Source organism: Barbus barbus (assembly GCF_936440315.1).
Source record: "Barbus barbus genome assembly, chromosome: 35".
Lineage (NCBI taxonomy): Eukaryota > Metazoa > Chordata > Actinopteri > Cypriniformes > Cyprinidae > Barbus > Barbus barbus.
In genome coordinates, this window is record NC_136763.1 from 23,355,051 (window position 1) to 23,378,754 (window position 23,704).

The window sequence follows — 23,704 nt, forward strand, 5'->3', positions numbered from 1 at the left end:
ACTTAAATTATTTTACAAGCGTTTTTTGATGAGGGTAACAGGGATGACATGAAATCAGGGGACACCAATAAAATAATTTATATTTTATAGAAAAAAAAAAATACTTATGATGACAAAAGCATTGCTTAACAACGAGACTGCATTTAGAACAATATGAAAATTAGATTTTTATATAATTTTGCCTTCATCACTGAAAAAGAGAAATCATAGTAAGGGACAGGTCAAAAACCTTACCCTTATCAGCATAAATATTACTTAAATTATTTACTTTTTGATGTAATATTCATGAAACAAATACATAGTATTGTTATATTTTTAAATCGCAAATGTATTTTATATTTATTATTATATGTGTTTATATTAATTGTATGTTAGATTATTTCTTAGGGATGCAAGAGGCACCGATTTTCGTGGAATGACCCAAAACAGTACTTGAGTCGACATGAACATATCAAAGACAGAAAATGTTTTTATTAGTCCAGAACACAGTACATATGAAATCATCTTAGACAATCAATTGTCAGACAGAAAAAAAAAAAAAAAAAAAAAAAAAAAAAAAAAAAAAAAAAATATATATATATATATATATATATATATATATATATATATATATATATTGCCATTGACTGTAAAACCTTTAGCTACGGACTGCAATTGGTTATGAAACTTTTAGATCATAGCATGCAGTAACATTTTAGTTAATACATTTCTCTCAAAAAATAAATATATTGGAACTTTGTCACGCATATTCTTAAGTACATCTTTATAGTGCTCATATTTAAAAGCATTTGCAGGCCGGTGCTGTAGTCAGTTTCTCTTTTGATAAAGTTCATCCCAGACACTCAAAACAACATGGAATATTCTTGAATAATCTGTAGTACTCCTCTTGAATCTGATGATAAAAGTGAAAACATTTGCCATTACAGGTGCAAAATGGTAAACAGTAAACTGAATAATAAATAATTAATGGAATATAGTGTACAAATGTATAGAAGAATTTGAACCTTACCCTTCTGGATAGAACGCAAAGGAATATGAAAATGAACATCCCCTGGAACACATTGGCGAATGTAAAGAGATACGCTGTGAGGGTAGTCTCATATAAGATGTGCATGACACCAAATATCCAGGTAACTCCCAGAACAAACAGCAGAGCAATGGCTCCTCTTGCACAAGACCTGGGGAATAATTATTGAATTCTATTAAAAATGGTTCGTAATTATGAGTGTTTAAGGCTGCAGTTTGATTAGTAATTTTAGTATTTAGCAACCCTGACATGCCCTGAGAAAAAAATTAAAGGGGTCATATGATGCTATTTTAAAGATCATTATTTTGTGTATTTGGTGTAACAGAATATGCTGACATGCTTTAATGTTCAAAAAACACATTATTTTTCAAATACTGTACACTACTGTTGTTCTACTATGCCCCGCCTCTCTCAAACGTGTCATTTTCTACAAAGCACAGTCTGCTCTGATTGGCCAGTTGACCCAGTGCATTGTGATTGGCCAAACACCACAAACGCACGTCGGAAATGTAACGCCTCTTACCATAATTGCAAGGTTCAGCTTTCAAAATAAACATAAAGACAGTTAATAATGGAGGAGTCATGTGACGTGCTCATGAACCTAGTCGCACTTTAATACAGCTCCGTACGTTTGGCCTCTTTTTGCTGATTTTTTTTTTTTCCGTTTTTTTTAAGTTTTATTTATTGGTGGTGCTTTACCTGATTGGCATGCAGTCGTAAACAGCAGGAGTTGTCTCAGTCGTCTTCTCCGATTCAGAAGAAATCCAAGACACCGAACTCAGGCAATATGATGGACAAGATAGCGAACACTGTTACACACTTTGAGGACATTCTAAGAACCGAGTTGACGGCGATGCGGAAAAAATTCGCTTCTCACATGACATTTGTTCAGTCGCTATGCTCTAAACTGTATCTTCTTACAGGGGAGATGAGAGAACAAAAGAAAGTTGTCGCAGATCACGATAGGCGCATTGTCGTGCTCGAGCAACAGGTTGTGGACTTACAGGATCGCTATAGGCACAGCAATCTCCATCTGGTCTGATTGCCTGAAGGTTCCTAAAAGGACGACCCTATGGGCTTTTTGAAAAGATCACTACCGATGCGGCTCCCGTCTCTGGCGGGCAAAGAGATTGAAGTGGAGCGAGCACATAGTGTCTCTTCTCAGATCGCGCTAAACCACGGGTTTTCATCTTTAAACTGTTGCGGTACACGGACAGGGAGCTCATTCTGCGGGCCGGCAGACTTCATGCCCCAGTGAAAACGTCCGACGGAGCAACGCTGTCTTTCTTTCCAGACATGCCACGGACCATATTAAGGGATGCTGGCAGATCAAGGTTTGTTCTTGGTTTGATCTGCCATAGTTCATGGGAATGTGTTTGGTTTTTTTGAATGGTAAAGGGGAGGGTGAGGGTTTAATGGTAGACCCAGCTGGTTTTATGTTCAAACTTGTATTTTGTCTTATTATGCATTAACTCTCTTTGATACCTTTGACTGACCTTAATATTGAGTTGTAATATTAATGGGCTAAATGGCCCTCACAAACGTACAGGTTTTCTGGATTTTTTGCGAAGAAGAAAGATTGATATAGTGTTAGTTCAAGAATCCCATTTAAAAGAGGAGGATATACAGAGGTGTAATAATAAGTTTTATGAAGTTGTATCTCACTCATCTTTGGATACTAAAACCAAGGGTGTCCTAATATTGGCCCGGAGGACTTAGATTCTTAATAATTTAGATAAAGGTTGTGATACAGATGGTATAATAACACATATAAAAACAATAGTGGAGAATAGGAATATTGTATTTCTCTCAGTTTATGCCCCTTGTACTCCTGACCCTACTTTTTTTCTCTGTTTTGTCAACCTATCTCTTGAAGTTTTCAGATTTTTAAATTTTATTGGGTTCGGATATGAATTCTGTAATGTCGAATATCCTAGATACATTTGGACCAAAGGAATCACACTCTCAAGCTTTGTGTTCTGACAATCTTCAGCAATGTGTAACCTCATCCTCGTTGGTGGATAGTTGGCGTTTATTAAACCCTTCTGCTAAGTCTTTCACTTTCTTTTCTACTACTTATAAATCCTATTCGCGAAATTTTCATTTCTACTTCTTTATCTTCAGCTGTTCGTGATGCCGATATTTGTTCCTTATCTTTGTCGGATCATGATGGAAATTTGTGCAGATTATCTTTGATCCCTCGGCCATCTCGTGCCACTAGATGGCGATTTAACCCTAAATTGTTACAGGATCAAACTTTTTGCTGTCAATTCAGAAATACATTTGCTGAGTTTATTGAAATTAACCAAGGTTCAGTAGATTAAAATGAATGTTCTCCCACTTATTAATTTCTTTTCTTCCATGATTCCTCTCGCTCCACCGGTTGGCTACTGGAATAAACTAGATGCATGTGTTTCACGGTATATATGGGATGGGAAACGTCCTCATATTAAACTGACTACCTTACAACGATGTAGATTACATGGAGGTCTTTCTTTCCCTAATTTTAGACTGTATACTCAAGCCTTTTCCCTCCGAAGTTTGGTTTGATCATGACGATTCTGTGTCTTGGAGAGCAATTGAGGAATCAATTGTTTATCCGTATAAATTGATGCATCTTGTTTTTTCGGGAGTTCTGCTTAGGCAGTGTAAATCTCGGTTTGGTCCCATTGTAACCCATCTCCTCTCCACATGGAGGAATGTTGAAAGACGTTCACAACTAGTTACAAAATGGCATAGGCATTCACCTATTTTCCACAATAATAACCTTTTGTCAGGCAGTACTCCATTTCATTGTCTGCAATGGACTCATAATAAAGTAAACACTCTGGGAGATATCGATGATGATAGTGGTTTAAAATCCATCCAGAATCTTAAAATTCAATATAATCTGCCAGGCACCTCCTTTTTTATGTATTTGCGCATTATATCGGCTCTACGGGTGTATGGGGTGCCTTGGAACTCTCAACTGCCTGTTCACCCTTTGTGCAAACTAATCCTTCCTTCTGAGGAATCTCCCTCCTCTGCTTCAGTCATCTATCTCTTTCTTATTGAGGATTCATACAAACCTTTATCTATTACTACTGTTTGGGCTAAGGATCTTCTAAAAACACTAATCACCAAATGATTCATTGGAAATTGCTGCATAAGGTTTACTTGACTCCAATGAAACGTCTTTATATGAATCTGTCATCTTCTCCTAAGTGTAATCTCTGTTCCCAAGGAATTTTAGGCACATTGTTGCCCCTTTCTCACACCTTTTTGGACTCAGCTCTCACAAGACCTATCATATTTTTGGGGTACTGAGATATGTTTGACTCAGCACCATTTTTTCATGAATGACTTTTGGGACTTCACCTTGTCTGTCCAACAGAGATCTTTAACTGCTCTCACAGCAGCAAAAAAATTGCTTGTCAACCGTTGGAATCCTCCTTACACAATGGACAGACGAACCTGGACTGTGTATTTGTTGGACACTATCTAAATGGAACTCTCACTTCTCGTATACATGGATCTAAAGTGAAAACTGTAAATTCATGGCATTCAGCTATTAATGATGTGTCTTCTAAAATCTTTGTAAAAATTATTTTATTGTTATTTGTTTATCTATTAATATTAATTAATATGTGTTTATTATTATGTTATTTTATTTATTTATTTTTGATTTTTTTTTAGTCTACCAAGGGGTGGGATGGGTTGAGGTGGGTTTTAAATTTGTACAGCTGATTTTTGTTTTGTACTACTGTTCCATAAAATAAAACTCAATAAACAGAAAGAAAAAAAAAAGACAGTTAATAATTTCCTTACCATCAGTACAACCCGAAAGGCGAACAGAGTCACGTGACACACACAGTGATGATGCTCGAATGTATTTGCAGTACATAAGCCGCGGTTAAGACAGCTGATGTGCTATGATTTCTGACGGGCTGTACACTCTGCTGTGATGTGACCCTGATCCCCTCACACACACACACACACACACACACACAACGTTTTTTTTTAGAAATCGCCTTTGTGCACAGCCAGCCTTTTACTGTCCTAGGTTCATGAAACTGTCTTCCATAAAATGCGTTGCACTTGCACAAATTCAACATTTGGGTTGTGCTGTTCTGTTGTAAACAAATCTTAACCAATGATTCCTAATTGTATTTACTTTTGGAAGGCCAAATAAAGTGCTTTTGCTTTCCCATAGATACACACAGCGTCTCCCTGACATGGCTGCATCAACACTACTGCAGTTACTGAAACCACACCTTCTTTCTTTGCGTGAACATTTGGGCAGAATTACGCAAATATTTCCACATCGTGACGTAGACATGTGGGGGCGTGTTTGAATGAGGCGTTTTAGCCCAATCTAGATCAGACTTCTCTTTTAGATAGAATAAATCCTTTTGTGGGAGACTTTGAGCTTTGTAACTCTGCAGATCTTATACATACACAAACAGCTACATAACACATAAGGAAAACAAAAAAATCACATCATATGATCCCTTTAAATTTTACTCAGAACCTGTATATTTAGAAATAAGCTATGCAAACTAAGTCAGAACATTACAGAGGATGATATGCAATTTTTAGCACTATATGAAAATGATGAATAACTTCCTTTACCTGATATTTTCATAGTGACTGATTTCAGGTGTCTTTACTGCAGTGTGACGATAAACCTTAAAGATGATCACAGCAAATGCCAGCAGATTAACCTGGGAGGGAATAATTGGTTTTGATGTAATATTTATCCAATAAAAAAGTACAATATGAACTATATGCAACAATTAATTTGATTAATTAAAGAGCATAATCTTATTCTTCTAATTCTTTTTTTAAATTAACAGGTCTAATAAAATTACATTTTAGATATAAATGTAATAATAATAATGCATTTTATTTGTAATGCAGTTTTCTTAAACCCAAAGTGCGACAGTAAAACTAAAACACAAAAAGAACAATACAAAAATACAATAATTAATTAAAAACAACCTTAAATAAGTGCGTTTTAATCAACTTTTTAAAGTGATCCAGGGTTGGTGCATTTCTGATATTAAAAGGAAGTGCATTCCATAATTTGGAGGCTTTGAATGAAAAAGCTCTTTCTCCCATAGTCTTATGTTTGCATGAAGGCTGATAAAATAAAAGAGAACTGGCAGAGCAGATAGAGCGAGAAGGAGTATATAAACTTAAAGAGAGCAAAGATATGCTGGTGAAGTCCCATGTAGTGCTTTGCATGTTTAAATTAGAATTTTTAAATCAATCCAAGCATTGATAGGAAGCCAGTGTGACTGTGAAAGCACAGGTGTAATGTGTTCCCATGGAGAGGTACATGAGCAGCAGAATTTTGAATGCACTGCAGCCTGTTCAGAGATTTAGCTGGAAGGCCAGAAAACAGGGCATTACAATAATCTAATTTAGATTTAATGAAGGCATGTATAAGCCTTTCTGCATCAGCAAAAGTAAGAAAAGATATAAGCCGTGCAATGTTCTTAAGATGGTAGAAGGAAATTTTAGAAATATTTTTTATATGTGCATCAAAAGTTAGCTGAGGATCAAAAATGACACCAAGATTCTGCACCTGTGAGGATGGATGAACTATGCTAGAATCAACAGCCAAACTGATGCCACTGGCAAGTGCCACCGACAAGTGGCCGCCACTGTACCAATTAACATCAGTTCGGTTTTAGAACCATTCCGTTTCAGGAAGTTACTCTGCATCCAGATTCTGATCTCTTCTAGACACTCATTCAGTGTAGATCATCAGAGCTAGTGGTGATGTAAATCTGGGTGTCATCCGCAAAGCAGTGGTACCCAAGACCATAGTTCCTGATAATCTGCCCAAGTGATAGCATACATATGCTAAACAAAATTGGGCCCAATACTGAACCCAGAGGAACTCCCTGAACAGGCACGGTATCAGATCTATAATTCCCCATGCTAACAAACTGGGCACAATTGGTTAAATAAGAACCAAACAAGAACCGTTCCAGAGAGACCCAGCCAACTAGACAGTCTGTTGAGCAAAACAGAGTGGCATATGGGGTCAAAAGCAGCACTAAGGACTAACAAGACCAATATACTGCACATCCCCAAATCAGCTGCAATAAGAAGATGATTTACAACCCTCACTAAAGCAATTTCAATACTATACCCTTTCCTGAAACCAGAATGAAAAGGTTCAAGAAGACTGTATAGAGCTAGATATTTATTTAACTGAGTAGCCACAACATGCTCCAAGACCTTAGCCAGAAATGGAGGTTAGAAATTGGCCTGTTGTTAGACAAATCAGATATATCACTGCCAGGCTTTTTAGGGACTGGGGTAATGGCAGCTATTTTTGTGTGATAAATTCAGACAAAAACTCAGTGATAAATTCACAATTTAAGTTATATGAGGACAAACAGATTCAAGACAGTTCTTAATGATTGAGCAAGGAAGTGGATCTAATATACTATTAGTAGTATTCATAGACTTAACTCTACTTGCAATAAAGTAAATTCCAAGCATTACAGAATTCAAAAGAGTTGTGCACTCTAAAATTAAAGGTGCTTAAAATGTTCTTCACAGTGATTCCACAGAATAAAATTTTTTGTTCCACAAAGAACCATTCGGTCAAAGGTTCTTTAAAGAACTATCTCTTTCTTACCTCTTTATAATCTGATGAACTTTCTTTTGCCACAAAGAACCTTTTGTGAAAGAGAAAGGTTCTTCAGATGTTAAAGTTTCTTAATGGAACCATTTAGACAAAAAAGGTTCTTCTGTGGCATCGTGAACCACCTTGATTTTTAAGAGTGTGATTGGAGGATTTAGATCCTGAATATTAACAAACTCAACTGAGGTTCTAGGGATTAACAAACTGTAAATGCTCTCAATCTTGCAAGTGAAGTAATTGAGAAACTTGTTATACTGATCTGCAGAAGAGTGAACAATGGAGGATTAGTTGCAATGTATCTTTGTGGGATATCAGTCTGCTGTGTTAAAGGTGCCATAGAATGGAAACTGTCTTTACCTTGGCATAGCTGAATAATAAGAGTTCCGTACATGGAAATGACATACAGTGAGCCTCAGACACCATTGTTTCCTCTTTCTTATGTAAATCTCATGAATAAAAAAGACCACTGAAAAATAGGCGAATCAGAACATAACACCGACTGTTACGGCCAGCTGCGAGCAGAACCATCAGAAGTTCTGCAGGTATTGTGAAGAAACAAGCGAGGACAACAACGAAAATGGCAGATCATGGAAATAAATGTTAGGTTCCAGGCTGTGCGATGAAGTGCAGGGATGGGTTGGTGTCTGTATTCAGAAAGGCATGGAAAACAAAAAAACAATTTCTAATAAAATAACGCGATCCACTAAAGGGACATGGTTAGCTCCTTGCTAGCGATAGCCTGTTACAGTACATAAGATTTCACTTACCACATAAACAGAGTAAGGAGGAGCGATGCCTGAGGAAGATTGCGAATGATTTACAGATCCTAGCACCACTGACAAGCATCTGATCTTGTAAAATGTGTGGTAAGTGCTGCCGCTCCATAGTATAAACAGAGTTTGTGCGATCACAAATCTCGAAACTTAAAGTAAAACGCGATCGTGCATTCCAAAGCAGTTTCAGTGGCCAGCATATTAATAGCGGCTCCCTGATGCCCGGATCTTATTTACAGTATAATTACCCAACAATATAACTGCACAAGAAAGTATTGAAATATATATTTTCCCTGTGTTTCCTTCCTGTGAGATACTGAAATGAGCCGCACTATGAAACAGCCAATCAGAACAGAGCTCAACATTGAGCCGCACTGTGAAACAGCCAATCAGAGCAGACCTCAACATTATTATTCATGACCCTTCCAAATAAGCCAATAACAGACCGTTTCACTCTGGGGAGAAATCTTAGGGTTGTAAATGGACATGTAAAACTGCTTCTGGAGAATTTTTGCCCTTACCTAAGCCACATACCTTCTATGAAGATATCAGATATAAAATATTGTATCAATGCATTCTATGGCACCTTCAAGAATACAGCAAAATGCTAATGATCACTATTACTGATACTGATTTTACGCGGGTTCTGATGAGTGTTCATGGGTTATAGACTGTCAGTTGCCGTTACTGAATGCACAATAACACAAGAGCATATACTCACCAGAATGATCAAACAGGCTGGTCCTATGAAACTCCAGATGAAGTTATTTTCAGTGCTTAGCCAACACCTTAACAAGATATTAATAACACAAGTTAGTTATTGTAAAACTAGATTTACATTGTCTGAAGAAAACGTGAGTGAAGCAAGGCTTAAATACTATCCACCTTATTTTGCAACACAGGCATTTTGTACATTTAAAATAAATGGAAGCTATGATTTCCTTAACAAATACCACAAAATGCAAAATACTTAAAACTTACACAGTACTGGTGCCATAATATTTATGACCAAGAGTTGCAGATATTGCAACAACCACAGCAGGACTTCCATAACCAAATAAGTAGAAGTTACGGTGGAGAAAACCTTTGTTGTAGATGACGCCAACAACAATGAGATATAAATGGATCCCCTCTATACACATCCAAGCAAACGCAGCTAAGAAGAAATAGTGCAGCAGGCCAGCAATAAGAGAACAGAACCACTGAAACACATAGTGAAAAAACAAGTATTAATATTACAATATTACTTAATATAGGCTGCATTTTTTAAGAGTTTATGTTTCCATCTGACACATTAATAGAGTTTGAGGAGTGAACCTTATGTGCGATCTTGTTAATTCCGATGAGGAAGATGAACTGGGCCATGAAGAGGCTGCAGCACAGGTTCTTGTGGATCGTGGTTCTGGTGTTCTGGATGTCTCGGAAGAACCAGAAGGTGAAAATGCACATGGACAGGCAGATGATGGAGATCACCATTCCCAGCTGTGTTATTCTCATCAGAACATTATAGTGTGCAAGCAACTGCATAAAACAGAACAGGAAAAGGCTACATTTACAAATGTTCTCTTTTTTAAATTACATTTAAATTTTTTATTTTTTTTTGCAGGATTCTTTGATAAAAAATTAGAAGGCTGGGGATTCTTTTAAAAGAACACTGTGGTCATGAGCTGAGAAATCAAAATTCCCTTGATCTTTTGACATATAAGGCTATGTTGACACTTGGCATCTTTTTTTTTTAAGATGCCAGTGTCTGTTTTACATTATAATCCTATGGATTAAATCGTGTTTTCAAAAAAGTCCTGAGCGCATTTTAAAATGCCACTGCCGACGTCTTTTTCTGCAGCTCAGTGTCTTTTTGAAAAAATTGAAGATTGTCGGTAGACAGATCGTACTAGTTTCGGAGCACAAGGAGTTGTATGATATGAGTACAAAACTCTATCTAGTCTAAAATATGCCGCAAACCGTACATCATCTAACCGGAGCTCCTGGACGAAATTGTTGGAAGCATCATACAGTTTCCTTCCCCGTATAATGTCACGCTCCCACAAACGTCTTTGTGAACCGACATTACCTTGCATTTAACTTCAAAAACCAAATTTAACTTAACAAAAGCCAACATTTCTGTAGCACAGTGCTAGCCTACTGTTGCAGCTGTTGTTATAGCAAAAATATATGTCCTCGGCTGCTATTTGTAACCAAAACGCTGCCATCTTTTTATTTTACAACAAAAGCACTCGTCAACTTTTTCTGGTCAAAAAAGATGCCAAGTGTGAACACGCCCTAAGACGTCATTGTATTATAAAAACATCCTGTACGTTTCAGATCTCAAAACCTTCTCGTTAGTCTAAAAACAGATTATATTGAAGCCTTATATTGACAGCTTGTGGAATGTTCTACTCTACGATGTAATAGTGTGGCTAAACACAGAAGAAGAAAAATAACGCCTGCTTCTACATCACTGCTGTTTAGCCCCGCCCACCGATTTTCGCATGTAGTGTTTACGAGAGAGGCGAACGTGCAGGTCTACGCAGAAACCAAATGATAATGATGCTTCGAAGACAACAAGGCACTATGCAGTGCAAAGTTGTGGAAAAACACAGTCTTTGATCCCAGCATTAGGAAAGAGTGGATGAACTTTATTTTTTATGAAATTCCAGACCGTTTCAGTAAGAAGCTGGTCCTTGGTTCACTTAATTTTACCGCAGATTCGTTTAAAGTCAAGGCACAATTCGACGAACCATTTTCAGAAAGACTGAAACTATAAGACGATGCTGTGCCGAATATATTGGATCCAACAGTCGCATTACACAAGTGTGAGGAACTGTTTTTATTAAGTGGTCACTATTGCTTTGTCTATAATTACAGATCATTTGATATGACATCTACTGAGTATTGATGTGTTTTTAACCTAAATCACAACAGCATCCATCTGTGAAGGATGTAGGCTGTCAAATATACAAAAATCTTTACTGTCACTTTCTGACATTTCTTAAATACATAAATAAATATCCATAGTTGCCAGTTGATTTTGGTTTCTAATGCATCCAAGTACATTTTGGGGACACTGTGTTTTTGTGGGGACCAGTAGAGGGCAGCAGTAGTTCAGACTTACATTGGCTTGCGCAGAGGACATGAGAATAGCGAAGTGTGTCAGGTGATTACAGGAACATGAAGTGTGTGTGGCATTCACTTGAGTGCGTGTACAGCCGCCCAGACTCCAGTGTCCCATCATGCTCTGGGAATACTCCCAAAATGCACATTTAGTCTCATCAAGGATAGGATCTATCTCCTTTAGAAAAAGCAAAACTCAGTCAGTACATTAAATAAAAATTACATTCACACCCACAACTATTTTTAATTAATTAATAAATCATTCAAACTGCACCTGTGTGTGCTTGAGAGTGAAGGTGACATTGTTCAATGCAAATGTCTTTGGGTTACTGATGGCTGCTGCTATTACTGGTGAATTAACTATAATTTCGCCCGCTGCTGCATAGCGAGAGTAATCGGCCACACCAGGGTCATCAGCAGGCTTTAAAAGATCCCCAATATTGTTATAAATGAGAAATACAACAGAGGTGCTGCCTACAGCAGAGACAGAACAAGACAGAGAAAAAAGACATAAATGTTAATCATTCGGTGCATTTGTATTCAATTTGCTGTGAAGGTTTAAGAAAGATTGTTTACAAACCGTTATTGTTTCCCTCTTTTGAATTCTTAGGGTTCAGCGAAATGGAGTTTCCTTGGATGTTTGTTGAAACTGGTTGCTTATGTGCTTGGTGGGGTTCAAATTTGTATAGTTTCATTTCTAGAAAACACAATTATTAGCACCTTTTATCACTAACAGGTTGAAATAAATAGTGTTAAATCACAATAAGTTAAGCTACTGAAATCCACTGTAAAAATAGTATGACAACAGGCATTACAAAATGACAAGAAAACCAGAAAAATGATATAAAACATAATCAAATGTGATTCATCAAGCAGAATATCTGTGAAAATATATATTTAAAAAAAAGACTCGTGAAGTGTATCCTATATCTGTTCTGTCCATAAGATTAGCAGTATATGAAAATGAGTCAAGCACTGAATCACATTAAAATCCATACACTCTCAGAACAAAAATACAAAAGCTGTCACTGGGGCAGTACCCTTTCAAAAGGAACCAATACACTTTAGGAAATACTATATACCTTTTAGGGATGAATAAGTTACAAAGGTGTACTTTTTGAAAGCATGACACCCTATTTACAGCTTTTGTAGCTATTTTTTATTTTTTGTCCTGAGCGTGTAGAAAAACAGAATATGTACTGGCTATTTTCTTCAAAGACATTATCCTTTAAGTTTACTGACGTTTCCTCTTACAAATATGGGTTCTTGATTGGCATCTATGGTTCCATGAAGAACCTTTAACCTCCATGGACCACTGCACAAAAAGTTATTTATAGTGGAAAAGGGATGTTCAGATTATATATATATATATATATATATATATATATATATATATATAATAATAATTCATTACATTTATATAGCGCTTTTCTGCTTTTTCTAAGCACTCAAAGCACTCTACATTGTGAGGGGTGGTGTCTCCTCGTCCACCACCAGTGTGCAGCATCCACCTGGATGATGCGACGGCAGCCATAGTGCGCCAGAACGCCCACCACACAGCAGCTTACTGGTGGAGAGGAGACAGAGTGATGAAGCCAATCAGTGTAAGGGGATGATTAGGAGGCCATGATGGTCAGAGGCCAATGGGAAATTTGGCCAGGATGCCGAGGTCACACGTCTACTCTTTTCGAAAGACATCCTGGGATTTTTAATGACCACAGAGAGTCAGGACCTCGGTTTAACGTCTCATCCGAAAGACGGTGCTTTTTGGCAGTATAGTGTCCCCGTCACTATACTGGGGCGTTAGGACCCACACAGACCGCAGGGTGAGCACCCCCTGCTGGCCTCACTAACACCTCTTCCAACAGCAACCTAGTTTTCCCAGGAGGTCTCCCATCCAGGTACTGACCAGGCTCAACCCTGCTTAGCTTCAGTGGGCAACCAGTCTTGGGCTACAGGGTGATATGGCTGTATATATAAATGTTCTTCAGACTAGGAAAACGTGTTTGTTTAAGAACTGTCCACTGAAAGGTTCTTTGAAGAACCCAAAATGTTTCTTATGACACTGCTGTGAACATTTTAAGGCAACCAGCTTCAACAGATTTTTGAGTTCTCTCAATTTATTTTTGTAGGAGATTCTCAACTTTTTGTTGTATAAACTTAAAAAATCAAGTTGAGAAAACTCCAAAAAATCTGCTGAAGCTGGTTGCCTTAAAATATTAAATTGGCTAAAATTTTATTTAATTTTTTTTACAGTGTGGAAGTCTTATTTTTAAGATTATTTTATGCATTATATTATGATTAAGATTATGATTACGATTATTAAGATTATACTATGCAGAGCATACTTCAGAGGTCTCACCTACTTCACCAGCATCCACCTGCATCTGCGTCGTGTGTGTGTATCCAGCAGACAGGGCTAGTGTTTCCTTCTCTACTGTGTGAAGGAGTGTGGTGACGTAATATTTCCTCAAATCCTCATTTATCTTGTCCCATTCCACCTTTTCATCCTTCTCGACTAAGTTATTCACACTGAAAACCAGATTCTACCAGAAAAAACACAAAGCAAACAGGCAATGATTTCAGTTACGAACATATAACAACTGTGGTTATCGATAATCTTTTCAGTTTATAATGCTGTGTTTATGTAGCTTCCTAATTGATTTGAATGGTGCTTCTACTGTATAGGGTGTAATGCAATTGCATAATTTGGGGTTATGCTTTTTAATTGATACTTTTTGGTGTAAAACATTCAGGCTTACTAAAATTAGCAGGTGTGTTTTTTCTCTTCTTGCTTGTATGTGGAAGGGCACATAAATTACCGTGATGGTTTCATTGATGTGTTCCTCGGGATGCTGAGACTCATCTCCAGGACTTAGTTTATGGCTGGCCATGGCCTCGATGTATGACATGAGGAGAACAGGAGAAAGTTCAACTGATGTTTGATATCTTATCTCTTTCAGACGCTGTGGCGTTGACAGATTAATCATCTATAGAGACGAAAATAGTTTTAAAATTCACTCATTGTTTGGTATATGATACATCATGAATGATGGCATCTGAAAGATTATACATCACAGGGAAGATGCAGAAAATACACAGCTGTTTTATCATATTTAAATCATAGGCCTGAATCAGGAGACACATTAAGAAACTCTTTATATTCCTAGTTTAGTACCAACCAGCGAATAAACAAAAGAGAATCATTCATCATAATCATTTAGATGATTGTCTAGTATTTGCTATGAGAGGAGCTGCAGATCTACAGCTTCGCCAGCAGAGGGAACTATTATCTCACACTTACTGTACATCAAAACTGAATCCGTAAGGATGAGGACCGAATGCTGTAAAGACCTAAATGACACATGCAATATGTCTAAAATATTGATTATTATTATTATCAGTGTTCGGGGTAACGCATGACAAGTAACACGAGTTACGCAATAAGATTACTTTTTTCAAGTAACTAGTAAAGTAACACATTACTTTTAAGTTTTCAAAGAAAATACAGTTGCTTTTTCAAATAAGTAACACTGTTTTCCAATTCATTTTCTGACAGCTCTCCTGTCCCTATATTGAGAGAAATTGGGAGTGAGTTGCAGAGACAGAAGCACTTCCTTGTCTCACTTTTGGTGTGAAAGGCCCTTTTACAGTAGCCAAAAAATAATGTAATTCTTTTTTTATTTTTTTTATTAAAATAAATAAGCAAGCCCAGCTCAGGTGACAACAAGTAATGCAAAATTAATGTAATGCATTACTTTCCATAAAAAGTAAATAGGATGTAGTTGTTTTTTTAATATATCAATTACTATTAAAGTTGCTATTTTTAATTTTTTGAAGTACAATGTAAGTTAAGTTAAATTAAAGTGATATCTATGGGTGTTTCTGTGTGGCTTCTCACACCATTCCTGAAATATTGTTGACATTTCCTAAAACACTCCATCCTGATTGTTGTATGACAAAACCTCCAGAGCAGCTGTTTCCTGAAATAGAGATGTTCTCAGCAAGGTGAGAGGAAAAACATCTGAGAGAGAGAGGTGACTGCATTTGGACAAGATGTCCAGTTATCACCGAGTGTACAAGCTATTTACCTGTTACCCACAATAGACTCTTAAAATAAAGACAGGAAGTATTTTGCACTGGTGCACAGAAAGCAGCACTGTCACATTCTGCACATTTTTTTTCCCCCTTCAAATTGTGGGTTTAAATCGATTATGGTCATAAAAACAACTAAACTATGAATACAGTTGTTTACAGCTGAGATTAAAACTAATATATAAACTACAATATATATACAGTTCAAAAGTATGTGTTCAGTAAGATTTATTTATTTTAATTTAACAAGGATGTATTACATTGAAAAGCAACAGTAAATATATTTATAATATTACAAAACAATTTATATTTCACATAAATGCCGTTTGTTTTAAATTTCTCAAAAGTGTATCATACTTTCCACAAACATATTAAGCAGCACAACTGTATTTAACATTGATGATAATAATAGATGTTTCTTGAGCTGCAAACCAGCATTTTAGAATGATTTCTGATAGTGAAAATTCAGCTTCACATCACAGGAATAAATAACATTTTAAAATATATTCAATTAGAAAACAGTTATTTTAAATTGTATATCTGCAGCATAAAGTATTTGCAGGTTTCATGGAAAATGTTGCCACATTTTTTAGTTTGATCATCACTTGGCAAATTATTATTATTATTATAATTACTACTATTTATTTTAGTTTACCCCCCCCCCCCCCCACACACACACACCTCTATCATATGTTGTATAATGGCAAAATTAAAAAGTTCAGTATTTGCCATTTCTTGTATCATTAGCAATATAAATGGTTTATTCTATGTGGCTATTGTGTGATATATTGAAGTAAAGTGAATCCTTCACATACAGAATGTAACTCACTATTTCCAATAATATGTAAAAATACATATTATAATATAAAAGGTTCGTAATGCACAATGTGGAATAATAAAGTTAATACTTCACTCACTCTTTCCAGTGTGTTGTTAACAGCATCTTTGATACATCTGTGGTCCTGATGGCAGTGCTTCTTTGGGTTCTCTGACACAAACACAAAAACACATGAATGCATTTATATGGAAAACTACGATTAAGCTTACCTTTCACTTTTTTTTATGCCAAAATGTTCAAACAAGCACATGAGGGAAAATGAAATGTAAAATTCACAGCAAGATTCTAACCACAATTTCAGATGCACAGTATACTGAGAGCAGAACTTTACAGATCTCACCTCTGCAGTCCGTCCCGTTTTTAGGCTTAAACCAGGGCCCTGCTAGGGACGTATAACCTCTCAGACACGAGCAGTTGAATGAGCCGTTTGTGTTGTGGCATTTAGAAAATGGTCCACATCTATCAGCATCCATACACTCATCAATATCTGCAATTCATAAATAGCCAAGCTCGTCTTCACTATTATAGAGTCAGTTATATACTCTTCTTCTTGGCATTCATACATTTCTTTAAGTCTATTGTGGTGTATGACTGATTCATACCTTTACATTTGGTCCCATCATTAGGTTGAAATTCCTGCTTTCCGTTTGCAGTGAATCCAGACACACAGGTACAGTAGTAATTTCCAACGGTGTTGTAGCATGTGGCATTTGGGCCACATATATCGGTTACATTCTGACACTCATTGTCATCTGTGAAGGGTCATATAAGCAGATCCATTAAACTGAGAAGCAGCAGCTCTATGCACTGAAGTGTTTCAGCAAGACAGTCCAGAGGAAAATTTGAGTGAGTAAATCAGAGAATTGCAAAATTCTGAAATTGTATTTAAAAAAAATTTTATGTTTTTTCCTGAAAGTGTCAGATGTAGTTTGAGTACTTGGCAATTTGAAATTTAAATGAATAAAGCTTTGCTAGGTTATTGTGTGGTTGCTAAGCAGTTATTATTGTATCTGCTGTTGTTTTTTTTTTTTTTTTTTTTTGGTCTCGGAAATTCCTAAAAAAATGAATCATTTTGTTGAGTGAATAATTTGATGACTCATTTGTAACATAAAATAAGAAACTTGTTGCCACCTAATATCAAAATATGTAAGAAAGGACACTGAAAAATCAGTAGCTAAATATCAGCACTTACACTCTTAAAAATAAAGGTGCTTAAAAGGTTTTTCACAGCGATGCCAAAGAAGAACCATTTTTGTTTCACAAAGAACTATTCAGTCAAAGGTTCTTTAAAGAACCATCTCTTCCTTACCTTTTTATAATCTGAAGAACCTTCTTTCGCCACAAATAACCTTTTGTGAAACAGAAAGGATTCAGATGTTAACGGTCCTTTATGGAACTATTTAGACAAAAAAGGTTCCTCTATGGCATCGTGAAGCACCTTTATTTTTAAAAGTGCATGTCAAAATCACATTAGAAGAGTTGAACTGTCATATAAAACTTTATATGAAACTATCTACAGCTATAAGTTGTAGGGTGGACCAAAACTGTCTGTTTCTCAAAAACTATTTTCTTTTTTTTTTTACTTGAATTAAAGATTCAAGTAATAAAATCGTATCTGTTCTTAATGATTCAGTATATGGATTTGAACTGTGTTGCCTTTAAATGGGGGTAGATATTATAGTTTATAACATCAGTCAGTTTGAAGTTTATCTGACTTATTATAGAAATATTTATTCTGATAACTCATAGAAATAATTCATGAAATATTATTTCTGATCATCCTGTTTGATACTGACCCTGAACAATCAATTTGACAAAATTTGTAAACTACTCATAAAATACTGGATTGCAGTCTCTTCTGTTTGAATTTGTTACTCTTAATAGCAAAAGCACTAAAGTGCATTTAGCATTTTGTTTAATTTAATAAAATAAGTGGCAAACCCTGGCAATTGTTGATTCCATTTCCAGTGAACCCTCGTTTGCAGTAGCAGAAGCTTTTTTGAGAGTCATCGTTCCGCCTGCAGTCGGCATTCTGGTGACAGGACTGGCAAATGTCAACAAATCTGCATGGATCCAGCACACTTGAAAACCAGGCTTTAAAAGATCATATATAATAGCAGCACAATTATTCTCAAACACACACATGAATTAGAGCACTTAATGGGGATGTTCAAGTTTTCACATGCATGGGCAAGCTGGTAAATCTGTATAATTAAGGCAGATTTTTGTCGAAAGGTTCTATTGTGTTTAAAGTACAATCACATTTTTATTTTTTTAAAAGTCAAATAAGTAAATAAATAAATTTGGTAATACTTTCTATGAAACCCCTTTTTATAATACATTATAAGGGTTTTCTTAAGGCATCATAATTAATGCATAATGCATATATATATATATATATATATAAACCTTACAATGTCTTATATCTTTTTTTATGAATAATCATAACAACAATACATTATAATACTTGCGTAGTTGTGGTTATAACTTTTCAGAGTATGATTATTTATAACACCATAATAAATCTATTTTTACATTTATAATGGACTACATCATATCTTGACATTGTTTATTTAAGATCTGCACAGTATCTTACTACATCTTACAGAAGCTTCAGTCTGGATCCAACCCTTAAATGATCTGAGATGACCAAACACCTGAGAAGAGATGATGCCAACCCCTCAGAGGACCTCAGAGGATACCAACGCTCTGACAACATACAGAATTACCAAATTTTGCCATAAGTTAAATATTGTCACGAATCCTGGCCATGAACTTCCATTCGTTCACCACCAGAGGTCACCTGCTCACCACATGGACTTTCACACTACACAGTACACTGGACTGCATTTCCCATCATCCATTGCACTGACGACACACACACAGCTGATTACACTAATCACGCTCACAGCTGAGAACTATCACCCAATCACACACACTTTATAAGCCATGGACTTCCTGTCTGCCATGTTTCAGCCAACTATTCTGAGTCACACCACGTCTCCGCGGATCTGCCAGAGTCTCACCACGTCGCCGCGGATCTGCCAGAGTCTCACCACGTCGCCGCGGATCTGCCAGAGTCTCACCACGTCTCCGCGGATCTGCCAGAGTCTCACCACGTCTCCGCTGATCTGCCAGAGTCTGGTCTCGTCTTGTCTGTCACACCCAGATATTTAAGGTCAGTCCTTCGAGTTACTTGTCTGGTATCCAGCGTGAGGGATGCACAACTGGCATCTGCACGCGCAGCTGGTACTCCCAAATCCATTCATTCTATCCCTTCTGTTCCTGAATTGATGCCCCGGTCTAAAGTGCTTCCCATGATGGGGAATTCTCTTTGGTGTGTCTGGGCTGCGTACACCACCACAGAACTCCCAGAGGCGGCAGCGTCTCCTGTGATGTTTCCAGAGGTGGCGGCACACGCTGCAGAACCTCCCAAAACGGCAGTGGTCGCTTCCGCTCCTTGCGTGGTGGTGGTGCCTAGCAACGCACCTTCAGCCTGTCATGTCATGGTCAAAAGAACTGTAAATGAGCGCTGTAGATGTCCGGGTAATGAACTCCCTATTTCCTAACGGTACTGCTGTAGAACCTCTAGAGGTGGCGGCTTTTACTGCAGAACCTCCGGAGGTGTCCGTAGTATCCATTCAGCAGTCCTCGTCCTGCCCTGTTACAGCTATGAAGGCCGTTTATGAATCCTCGTCCTGCCCAGTCACGGCTATGGAGGCCATTTGTGAATCCTCGTCCTGTCCTGAACCGGCCATGGAGGCCAGTCATGAACTATTGTCCTGCCCCGAATTAGCCAAGGAGGCTGCTTCTGAACTCTCCACCTGTTCTATCATCCCCGAGGATATGGCCTGTGAACTCCCTGACTATCCTGCTCCGGCTACAGGGGCCATTCAGGGACTTCCATCCAGTTCTGTCATTTCCACGGTCATCCCAAATTAACTCTCTGTATGTCCAGTTAACCCAGTCACTGCTAAAGAACCCATTAGTGAACCATCTGTCTTTCCAGTTTGTCAATACACCCAGTTTTGATCTGTCTGTTGTACCATTACTCTCAAATGTATATAGTTCTGAATCATCTGTATGTCCTGTTCCAGTCCATGAGTCTAATCCTGAACTGTCTGTCACAACCCAAAAACCCATCTGTAAACCCTTAAACCTGCCTGTCATGAGCCCCAAAATCACTAATGCACTCAATGTCTGTCTTGTTACCCCCGTTAGTACCAACGAACCCACCAAGGAACTGTCAACTTGTTTAGTGTTCCAGCGAGTGTTTGATTTCCCTGTCTGTCAAGAACTGTCTATCTATAACGCTGATGTTGAACTGTCAATCTACCCCATATCACTCTATGAATTAGTTCGTGAGCTACCTGCCAATCCAGTTCCCATCAATGATCTTGACTTTACTCAATTTTTAAGCTCTATTCTGAATGAGTATGAACTCTTAGCCCAGGAAACCATTTAACTTTGTGTTTTCTGCCTTGGCTCTTGGGGCCAAAATTTCTCTGTCCGTTTCGTGCGTTTCAGTGTTCCCTAGGTCCCAGTCCCTGCCGTGGTCTTCAGGGCGGTCTGCTGCCCAGGTCTGGTGGTCATCTGCTCCGCCCTGGTGGGCTCCTGTTCTGTCTCCTAGCACTGGTGGACTCCTGCTCTGTCTGCTCCGCCGTGGAGGTTGGCTGTCTCACTCTGGTGGTCATCTGCTCTGCTGTGATGGTCTTCTGCTCAGGTCTGGTGGTCATTCGCGCCGCCTGCTCTGGTCTAGTGGTCTTCAGCTCTGTCGTGGTGGTCTTCAGCTCCGCCGTGGAGGTATTCTGCCCTGTCTCCTCTACACTGATGGACTCCTGTTCCGTCTGCTCCGCCGGGGAGGTCTTCTGCTCTGCCCTGGTGGGCTCCAGTTCCGTCTGCTCCGCCCTGGTGGGCTCCAGTTACATCGTCTCTGCCCTGGCTTCCCGTTCTGCCTCAATCTCCAGTCTCTCCATTTCCATGTGGACCTGGCCCTCCGTCCCTCCCTCTGTTCCGCCTCCGCTCCACCGCCCTCCTGGATTGTGTGTGGGCTATGTCACGAATCCTGGCCATGAACTTCCATTCGTTCACCACCAGAGGTCACCCGCTCACCACATGGACTTTCACACTACACGGCACACTGGACTGCATTTCCCATCATCCATTGCACTGACGACACACACAGCTGATTACACTAATCACGCTCACAGCTGAGAACTATCACCCAATCACACACCCTTTATAAGCCCTGGACTTCCTCTCTGTCACTGCCGAGTATTGTTTAGCATTTATCACAGTCTCTGCTGATAGCTACTTTACCAAGCCTTTCCCAGTTTCTTGTCTTAGTCTAGCCTTGCCTGTTTACTTGTGTTTTGATATCTGCCCGTGTTTCCTGGATTTACCCCTTTGCCTTGCCGTTCGGACTTTGTTTGCTCCTCGATTGGATTATTGCTCTCGTACCTGGATTACCCTTCTGTCTAGCCCCTTTGGATACTGTACGCCGATCGTCGACCCACACTTGCCCTAGGAATACCCTTGTGTCTTGCCTGTGCCAATCCTGTCTGCTGTTGTCTGACCCAGCCTGTGAACTGACCATGTTTACCAATAAAAGCTTGCAAATGGATCCCCATGACTCATGCCTCATAACAAATATATTAAGGTTCTGCAATAAATATATTGTGGAAACTTAATTTCCTGTAGAGCTGCTTTGCAACGATTTGTATTGTAAAAAGCGCTATACAAATAAACTTGATCTTGAAAGGGGTTAGGTGCTGAGTGTTATTTGAGTGTTTCCTGTGAGGCTAATGTTAATTTTGATGTGAGCTAGTAAATACTTTCAACTGAAAAAATAGTGTTTTTATATACCATCAAAATAGTGTTAGCATATATTTAGACATACTACTAATGCTCTAATGACTGCTAGTTAACATGTAGTTGCAGCATTACTTATCAACAGCTGTCTAAAGGGTACCAAAATAATCAAACTGATATTACAATAAAAATATTTTAAAGCAAATGTGTCATATTACACATTCATCTGATCTTATAGTTGTAGAAGTAATTATTTTTACTAATAAGTGGTCATTGTCTGCTTTAAGTAAAGTAACATAAATAACATGGCAAGATATGAGACTTATAATACATTATAACTATGAGAAATATAATCCATTGTAATTTAAGTGGATGCAACGTGTTCATTGTTATAAATCATATTCTTAAAAGCTATAACAAATAAGTAAATATTGTAATACATTTAAACTTATGAATATTCATGAGATGACACATAGAAGGTATTTTATAATGCATTATGCATTCATTATAATAACTATAATTCATTATATAGTTCCTGGTCATGTGGAAACATACAAATCTGAGAGTGAATATTTTAAGGTATGTCCAAAATAAAGATTAAAAAATAAAGACATTGTGAAAAACAATGTTGCCTATGGTAAAATGTGAGAGAACTAGTAATGATCTCCTCCAAATTAGACTACAAAATGTATTTATTTGATATAATTTGATTTATTTATGATTTCTTATGTTGAGCATTTCCAACAATAAAGAAATAAATTAAAGTGCAGTTAAGCAATAGCTGTATACAAAAAGTTAATTTAATTGATTAACCTGAACTGTATCAAGATCATAAAAGGTAATCAAAGCGACTTACCAGCGAAAAGCAGGAGTTTCATTGGAAATCTGTGGAAAAACTCCATTTCGGATTTGAGTCGGAATGTCTTTAAGCAGTACGTGAATATCTGTGTGACGCACGATACTTCCTTATGTCAGCTTCCTGTTTCTCTAATCCTGACCCTTCCTGTCCATTTCAATCAACTCACAAAAACACAGAGGGACACAACTCATCCTCACACACACACACACACACGGACGCCACTTGACAAACGCAATAACATAAACAAATTACTGATGATAGAAGCCTAAATGTTTCAGGCCACTAGTGAAAATGCCTTAGCAACTAAAACCTGAACTTGAAGATTTGTGTGATCAAGTATGATTGGAGAACGTTCCAATTTGTGTGCCTCAATGAAAGCAAGTACTTCACATGGTCAGTGTCACACATTTGTAATGACCCAAGAATAGTGCAGAATCTTAAATCGTAGAATCTTATCCATTTCATTTTGTCTTTGTTTTACTTTATAAAGCGAATAGTTCCGGTCCTTGATTCTGATAGGTTGAGTCAAGTTCGAAGCTGTTGTAAA

At 37.7% G+C, this 23,704-nt stretch overlaps 1 protein-coding gene across 2 annotated transcripts; it reads right to left on the reverse strand.

Annotated features, from left to right (window-relative positions):
* Positions 1–721: 721 nt before the first annotated feature.
* LOC306855306 (adhesion G protein-coupled receptor L4-like) lies at positions 722–23,206 on the reverse strand. 2 transcript variants are annotated; one of them, XM_079393886.1, is made up of 16 exons: positions 23,155–23,206; positions 18,429–18,581; positions 17,090–17,239; positions 16,828–16,974; positions 16,567–16,637; positions 14,377–14,544; positions 13,917–14,100; positions 12,135–12,251; positions 11,829–12,028; positions 11,556–11,732; positions 9,761–9,964; positions 9,425–9,645; positions 9,165–9,231; positions 5,639–5,730; positions 1,010–1,178; positions 722–892 (listed from the first exon to the last, which is right to left on the reverse strand). In XM_079393886.1, exons 1-16 carry the CDS (start codon positions 23,198–23,200, stop codon positions 830–832), a joined length of 2,229 nt encoding a protein of 742 aa, XP_079250012.1. In that variant the 5' UTR covers positions 23,201–23,206; the 3' UTR covers positions 722–829. The 2 variants fall into 2 exon arrangements, 1 of the variants encoding a protein (XP_079250012.1); XR_013782921.1 differs by lacking the exon at positions 5,639–5,730 and having other exon boundaries at positions 776–892.
* Between the last annotated feature and the right edge of the window lie 498 nt (positions 23,207–23,704).